The sequence below is a fragment of the Astatotilapia calliptera genome, chromosome 17, assembly GCF_964374335.1.
Source record: "Astatotilapia calliptera chromosome 17, fAstCal68.1, whole genome shotgun sequence".
NCBI classification, from domain to species: Eukaryota; Metazoa; Chordata; class Actinopteri; order Cichliformes; family Cichlidae; genus Astatotilapia; species Astatotilapia calliptera.
Genome location: NC_137438.1, coordinates 26,467,824 through 26,476,273, shown reverse-complemented (window position 1 = coordinate 26,476,273; position 8,450 = coordinate 26,467,824). Strand labels below are relative to the sequence as shown.

Sequence of the window (8,450 nt, the reverse complement as noted above, 5' to 3'; positions counted from 1 at the left end):
GCATATGTATGTAAATATACACATTTCTGTCATTTTTTTCTTGGTTTTTACACACCCAACAATTTTCACTGTAGTTCTATCAATCTAGTTTTACTTAGCTTTAGGCTTAGTGTTTTTATTTATTAAAATAATTTAATATAACTGTAAAAAAAATACACACGTACACATATTGAATATTTATTAAAGCCTGGAGTATTTCATTTATGTGATTTTACTGTATGCTGAATTATGGTGTTACAGCTTCACCTCCTGATTGAAGAGCGCAAGTGCGCTTACTGTGCGTGGGCGTGAATGGGCAGCGCGCGCACGCTGCAAACGTCAAGACGAGACGAAACGAGGCAGAAGCCAGCGCGCCCCGCCCCCCTGTGTGTTAGCATCATGGATGAAGGTGTAGAAAAATCTGCCAGGTATGATTTAAACAGTAGGCAGCTGCTGGAAACGGGTGTCCAGGGACTCTGCGTCAAGATTTAACGTCTAACTAGATGACCAAAAAAGGTAAGATCTAAAAAAAATAATCGGCACGGTGTTGTTACGCTAGTGATGGACGTCTGGTTTCAAATGATCGTTAAATGTGATGCTTTCGCCTAATAAAACATCTATTATCGATACTTTTCCGGGACATTTCTGCATACAAACAGCGTCAATTCATATTTTTACTGCTCTGCCGTTTCTCTTCGATGATGTAATGCGACAAAAGATATAATAATATATGTGATGTGAGTGAGATATTTTCACATTAGCAGCCATTAACGTCGGCATCAGTGATATATTCACAGTATTTCATTAAACAGAATTCGCTCAAAAGGATTATTATGGACAAATAACTAAAGTAATCATTAATGTAATGGTATAAATGACGTTTTATTGTTATTATTATCATTGCTGTTGTAGAAAAAGTGAGCCTGGTTTAAACAAATTATGCAAAAAACAAATAAACACATTAATAATAAGAATAAATAAAAATAATAAAAGAAATGTATTATTATTTATTGATTTTTTATAATAATAATAATATATTATTATTATTATTAGCGATTATTACTTAAAAATACTTCTGGTTCTGTTTAAATAAATATTTGATTTTGTAGTGAGATAATTTTGATAATCACCATGTTTTTTTTACAACAATTGTTTTTAATAACAATTCTATGGAACTTTGTTTCTGCCACAATTCTTTTTAGGTGTCCAGAAAACTTCAGGTTATTGCTTCAAAACTTATGCTTGTTGTCTTGACATTTTGACTTACTCACAAGTAACTTAAGTTTCAAATAAATTTGACGTTATTATTTTATCCAGTGTTTAGCATTTGGTCCAAGAGTTTCTTTCCAAAAGGTTCATTAATATTTCATTATTTTTATTATAACTGTAATCTTTTTTTTTTACCTGATCTGTTCCTTCAACCTTTTTGCATTCAGTCCACTTGTTCTATACATTTCGATTATATTGATTTAACATGTTTGCATTAAACAGGTGTACTGTGTTAATCTGAGGCTTGTTTTAATTGTGGTGGAGGAGGTGGAGAACTGCTGTGAACCTGAAGATGAGGCGTCTGTCAAGAAAGAAAGCGCTGAGCCTGGTGAAGGAGCTGGACGCCTTCCCCAAAGTGTCAGAGAGCTACGTGGAGACATCGGCGTCAGGAGGAACAGGTGAGATGTCCCTGCGAGGACAAGACAGCAGGAGCAGCAAAAGGGAGGAGTAACACTCTCTGCTCATCTGTCTCCTCCACAGTGTCACTTTTAGCGTTTAGTGCCATGGCACTTCTGGCTGTCTTAGAGTTCTTTGTTTATCGAGAGACTTGGATGAAGTATGAATATTCGGTCGACAAGGATTTTTCCAGGTGAGATGTTATTACTAGGTTATTAAATGTTAATTAATTGTGACTTCAGTCTGTTTTTCTTTTTTACAGTATGATGTCACGGTAATCTTTTTATCCTGATTTCAGTAAATTGAGAATAAACATTGACATAACAGTCGCCATGAAATGCCAGCGTGAGTATCTCACCTTGTTTGCCGTTGTCAATGTGGAGAAGTTGCTACCTGAAGCGCTTACATCACATTAGCGCACATATTTCATCTCTGATTGTAGATGTGGGAGCAGATATTCTGGACCTGGCTGAAACCATGATCACATCTAATGGCCTGCAGTATGAACCTGTGAGTCAAGCATGTGTCTGAAAAACCTTAAGGTCATTTCTGAGGTGTCGCTTCTGTAAAGCAAACGCTCCTGTTTGTGTCTTTGAGCAGGTTATTTTTGAGCTGACCCCGCAACAAAGACTGTGGCAAAGGTAAGGTTTTGTGCAGTTGCGCAGTAAGTTTGAAAAAATACAAAATTCTGGTAATGCCTAAAATTTGGTTATCAAGTTATAAGAGATTTCTTGTTGTTTGAAAGCTTTTAAACTTGTTTAGCTAGTTCTGCAGTCTGTTTGTTTTCCAGGACGCTGCTTCTCATACAGAACAGGCTGAGAGAGGAGCACGCTCTGCAGGAAGTCCTTTACAAAACTCTCCTGAAAGGAGCTCCTACTGCTCTGCCACCACGGTCAGTCTCCTATGGGAAATAGTTTTTAATAATCACGTCTCCATTCATTTTACAAAAAGGCAAACACATAAGTGCCCACTGGATTTAGAGTGATGGATTTAGAGTCTGTTATAATAAAATGATGTGCTCAAACATTATGTGCGTAGGGAGGATGCCTCCATGGAGCCCCTCAATGCCTGCAGGATACATGGACACGTTTACGTCAACAAGGTAGCAGGAAACCTGCACATCACTGTTGGAAAGTAAGAACCTCTGTAGCGTAATAAGCATGAGACAAACATTTCTGATGCTGGAGACTAATAGTGATTCTTGATCTTTTTAAGGCCCATTCACCATCCTCAGGGCCATGCACACATTGCAGCTTTTGTGAGCCACGAGAGTAAGTTAAAATCTGGTTTTCTAATAACACTTCTAATTACACACTTTTATAATCTACAAGCAGACCAGGGAACATTATCTGTCACCATAATCGGTGCTCCCCTCAGCTCTCCCTTTTTCTGCATTCAGCAATAAATACTGAGGAAGGCCGTGGCATTTAAACAACGTTTAGACGGTACTAAGGGACTCAAAGCGTGCCAAGAAAATATCCCATTACATTACCAACAGCAGCCTGATTTGATAAAAGGCAGTGTGGATCCATGCTTTCATGTTGTTTGTGCCAAACTGTGAGCTGAATATTGCAGCAGAAATTGAAATTCCAGGTCTGGTGAGCCTGTGTGAGTCGTAGCCTTAGTTTCCAGTTGACAGGAAGTGGCACCTGATGTGGTCTTTTGCTGCTGTAGCCCATCTGCTTTATGATTTAACATTTTGCACATTCAGAGATCCTCTTCTGCAGTTTTTGGTTGTAACGTGGGGTTATTTGTGCTCTAGTCATTTCCTTCTGAGAACTGGCTCAAACTACTTATTTTCTAGTTTTGGGAACATTCTTGAGATGGTTGTGTGGGAAAACCCGAGTCGATCGGCAGGTTCTGGAATACTCAGATCAACTTAAATCACATTTCTTCCATATTCTGATTTGAACATCAGCAGGTCATCTTGAGCGTGTCTACATGCTCCCATGTGATTGGCTGTTTAGATATTTGCATTTACAAACAGTTGAACAGCTGTACCTCAAAAAGTGGCTGTGAGTGTATTAAGCATTGTTCTTACACATTTAATAGGGAATAATTTAACAAAAACCCCTGAAAACATTAAAGATGTCAAATATGTGAGCCAGATTTAATGGCATTGGAGATAAAAAGTGTTTTTCTGTTACTAAAAGAGACCAAAGTTGGCCAGATGAGAGCCTTAGGAAATCGAGCTTATAAGGTCCTGCTACTAGTTAGAATGATTGTCCACAGCCTTGATTGAATCTGAGGGTTCTCTCATCTTTGCATTACAGCGTACAATTTCTCCCATCGAATCGACCATTTATCTTTTGGGGAGGAGTTACCAGGCGTCATCAATCCTCTGGACGGCACAGAGAAAATCACATATAACAGTAAGTCACATGATTTCAGAGGATAAAACATGCAGGAAACATTTGAAAAGGATTTTCCATTGAATGAATGAGTGCATTTTTTTTTTTCATAAAACCCTCAATTATTGTTTCCTGTGTGCTTGCATCCCAGATAACCAGATGTTTCAGTACTTCATTACAGTGGTGCCCACGAAACTGAACACATACAAGATATCCGCAGACACACACCAGTTCTCTGTGACTGAGCGAGTGAGTAGCTGCTAAGCGCAGAGCTTTAAACACAGCCCAATGTTGTGACAGCAAGTAGACTAACCACCACAATGTCTGCTGCCAAGGAACGGGTGATAAACCACGCCGCGGGCAGTCACGGTGTTTCCGGCATCTTCGTCAAGTACGACACCAGCTCTCTGATGGTGACGGTCAGCGAGCAGCATATGCCGCTCTGGCAATTCCTGGTGCGACTGTGTGGTATAATCGGGGGCATATTCTCCACCACAGGCGAGTGGGCTTGGACATTTAGAGCAAAACAATTAAATATGGTTCTAGCTTTGAATTCATGCAGTTATTTTATTCTTTTTTTTATTTTTACTGTGCTCTTCTCACTTTTAAGGGATGCTTCACGGGCTCGTTGGCTTCTGTTTTGATGTCATCTGCTGCCGCTTCAAACTGGGACTCTACAGGCCCGGAGAGGTGCTAAACCAGGACGCACAGCTGCACCAGATGAATAATCTGAACCACCACCATACTCCTCTGCTGGCTGACAATCCCCCTCGGTAGTAGACGCCGATTCCTCGGCCTGCACGGGTGACCCGACAAATAATGATCACAGTTGCTGCTTTCTCATCAGAAACTTGAGTTCGGATTTTCAGATATTTGTTTATTTATTAGAGTTTATAAAGGTTTTTCCATTGCCAGCATTACCGTACTGTATATCACAATGTTTTTCTTCCAAATGACCAAAAACATAAAAAAAATAGTAGAGTTAGCACTAACTATTGCACTGTAGGAGAATGTGTACCCTGTGACTCTGGTCACATTTGATAACGGTGATGCTGACAGTTATGTTAAAGTTTAAATTCCCAGGAGGTCATTAGCACCGCTGGTTTGTTTCACAGCATTAAAGTGTAAAAAAAAAAAGAAAAGAAAAAAGAAGCCCAAAACAAATAAAAGTTGATTCCTAAATGAAATAACATGCAGATGGTTTTTAAACAGGTAAACCATGAAATGATGGCAGTCAGGTTCAAGAAGGATGACTGAGCAAGTGTCATGTTGCCTATTAAGCAATCCTCTATAAGGAAGACTTATTTTATTTGACTTATTTCAATAAGTCAAGAATGTCTTTAGCAGGTCTACCACATGACATGAGTCTTTATTTAACAAAAATTGAGCCAATGTGTCACTAAATAGGCCCTTACTGCTTCCAGGAGCTGCTAATCAAACCTGCTTGATTAACTGATCATCAGCCAGCTGGCTTGGTCAGAACTGAAGTGGTTCCAGGAAAAATATATCTTTCGATTTTCATTTTCTCCTCTGTAACCATGAACGAGTGAGCTGGAAGGCGAGCATGAAAGACTGCAGCACATGTGCACCTTTACTCTTCGAGTTTATTTCAGTTTTGCCAAGCAGACTTGAAAGTGTTGTCAGAGCAGGGAATACAGGCAGTCGGACGTTTTGCAAATGACACCAGAAGAAACATGAAGTCATTGATTAAGTGATGCCGTTTGTTACATACAGTAACAGTAGCTCCAGTCTGGGGTTTATGGCACCAACAGTGCTCTGCGTTTGAAAAGAAAAAAGAAAGAAAAAAAGAAAGAAAGAAGACAAGACAGACACACAGAAGAGCAAAACTCCATACTGACAACATCATTAATATAGCCCTGTAGCTCTTTGAGAACAATCTGATGCAACTGCTTCATCGTGCAGGCCTTGTACGACGTTTCGGGTCTGAAATTAAGAGGACGGTTATCATGATTTCACCAGACATGGGCTTTGCATAAACATTTAGTTTTGTCCCTTTTTCTCCCATAAAGACTCATCACTGTTAAGTATTTTTAATTCTGTCAAGAGTAATGCCTTGCAACATATACAATACTGTACACAGCTGTCTCATTCTTTCAGTAAAAATCATACCAGCCGGTCACACTTTTGGTACACTCTGTGGGAAGCTCTGAAGACACTCAACCAAAATAAATCAACAGTCAAATAAAAGTTTTTGGTAATCTATAAGAATAATATGCAAGCATCTATTTACAGATATTCCAAATATGCAGAAAGGATGTAATGCCAGTAGAGTTTTAACGTGTTCCCAGCCCTTTACTTGGGACTTTTTAAATATAAATCTGGACTCATATCTCATGGCTCTGTCTTGGTCCAGTTATCTAGTTTTTACTCAATTTAGGAAGAATAATTTGAAACTGGGTCATGAACTTTCACATATATATGCAGATGCAGCTCAACTCTGATTGCTCAGTGCCCTGCCCCTTTAAGACGATGAAGCTGAAGTACTCTGGCATTGGGGATACAATGCCAGCTTAGATTGTAATTTAACCAGTACTTTTAAATTAATTATTCTGCAGAAGCCTCATATTCACACTGTATGTGATTTAAAAGTACCTCACGAGTCTTTAGATATCTTAGTCTGCGTCCAGAAATCAGAAGAGAAAAGAGCCTTAATCTGCACAGGTGTGGGCCTTTTTTTTTTTTTCTTTTTTTAAACTGCAAGCTGTTGGACATCCCAGTAACTACTTCTTTCCATTTTCTTTGGATCTACTGAAGTTGTAGTGTGTGTGTGTCTCTTATGCACTAACATAATGTTAAAATCACAGTGGTAAAAATCTTTTTTTAAACAATTTTCCAGCAGTGTTTGAAAAACCAGGGCTCGAGATATAACAACTGTATTTATAGGAACCTCAAAATCGGACATTGTCTTCTGAACAATTTGACCCATTTCCCCAAAATTGTTTGGTTTGGTAAATAAAAGTGCACTCTGTTGTGCAGCAGGCAATAATTTCATCCAGACAGTTTAGATTTTTAGTGGTACCTAATGGGTACTGCCAACTCAAATTTCACTCATGTTTACCACTGTGACAAGGCTGGTGAGGTCTCCTCAGGATTTCAAGTGACCTGACTTTCTATGCAATTAAACTGCCCTCTCCAACCCCACGCTGTAAGGCGTGGCATTCCTCAGGGCTCAGTACAAGGCCCACTTATTTTCTTTCATCTTCCATTGGATCATTTTAAATATGCATTATTAAATGGATCAGTTTGTCGTAGCAGTCCATTTCTCCATTCAGTGAGGTGAGGCATCTCTTATGGCTTTGTATTTAGGGTTTTAGGAAGAATTACTTGAAATTGGGGCATGACTTTTCACTCATATGCAGATGACACTTTACTCTGATCACTAAATCATAATTACTATCTCAGGAGCACTGAAAACATCTCTGGATAAGTTGAATGGGTACCACTGCTCAAATATAACTCATGTTTACCACTCTGACTTGATACTACACCAAACTGCCCTCTCCAACTTCACTTTATAAGGTGAGACATCCCTCAGGGCTCAGTAATAGACCCACTTTTTTCCCTTTTTAACCTCCACTGTGTTGTGCACTTGCAACAAGGGCATGAATTCAGGCTCCTTTGCTGCAAGTAGCTGCAATGGTCTTCAACTTTCATCTTCTATACTATGAGGCATTGAACCATTTTAACTGAATCACTCGCTCCTGCTTTGCCTGTGAAATATCTTTCCCTAACGTGCTAACCTTTTGGGGAGTCGTCTTCTTACAAAGTTTGCTTAGAAACTGTTGGGAAACAATGTGCAGTATATACTGGGCTATACAAATAAAGTTCACTCTGATTTACTCTTATTTATAAATTCTACACAGCCAAGGTCTACCACATATAGTCGGACTAGCCTTTGGCGCAGGTATAAAGATGTAAAAGTAGTAAACTTAGTTTCAGTACAAACTGCTGTACAAACAGGCAAAAAAGTGGATGAGCATTCAAACAAGACGCACGGACATCAACATCTGTGGTCATAAATAAGTGACAACTGTAACAATAGGAAAGGTGGCATCTGTATTTGTAGCCATAGGTGACTCATGTAGTTTGAGTTTACCTTTAATACTATTCTTAATATACTTCAGATCGGTATTAAGATGGAAAACCACCGGTGAGTTTTTTTTGGGGATGTTAAAAAGGCAGTAGATGCACTCATTGCAAAGACATACAGATATCGGAATCACCCGTGTATTGAAGACAAGAACTGGAGATCCCCACAGTAAAAAAACAAAACCGAAAGAAAAAAAAAAACATGAACTACAATGATCTCATAGAAATTTTCCTCCAACGATGCAGTGCCACTATTATTCAAGTATGAAAAAAAGTACTTACAAGGCAAGGCGATGTATTGAGATTTAAGAGGGTGGAAAAGAAAATGGAAATCACACGAAAGGC

General features: G+C 39.0%; 1 protein-coding gene across 4 annotated transcripts; it reads left to right on the top strand.

Annotated features, from left to right (window-relative positions):
- Positions 1 to 340: 340 nt before the first annotated feature.
- LOC113009714 (endoplasmic reticulum-Golgi intermediate compartment protein 2-like) lies at positions 341 to 5,182 on the top strand. 4 transcript variants are annotated; one of them, XM_026148189.2, is made up of 13 exons: positions 341 to 495; positions 1,513 to 1,646; positions 1,729 to 1,837; positions 1,943 to 1,989; positions 2,087 to 2,154; positions 2,245 to 2,285; positions 2,435 to 2,536; positions 2,683 to 2,778; positions 2,860 to 2,915; positions 3,918 to 4,016; positions 4,147 to 4,244; positions 4,331 to 4,493; positions 4,676 to 5,182. In XM_026148189.2, the coding sequence occupies exons 2-13, from the start codon at positions 1,541 to 1,543 to the stop codon at positions 4,690 to 4,692; spliced, it is 1,002 nt and encodes a 333-aa protein (XP_026003974.2). In that variant the 5' UTR covers positions 341 to 495; positions 1,513 to 1,540; the 3' UTR covers positions 4,693 to 5,182. The 4 variants fall into 4 exon arrangements, with proteins under 4 accessions (XP_026003974.2, XP_026003972.2, XP_080147913.1 ...); XM_026148187.2 differs by having other exon boundaries at positions 4,606 to 5,182; XM_080291787.1 differs by having other exon boundaries at positions 358 to 495; positions 1,516 to 1,646.
- The last annotated feature ends 3,268 nt before the right edge of the window (positions 5,183 to 8,450 follow it).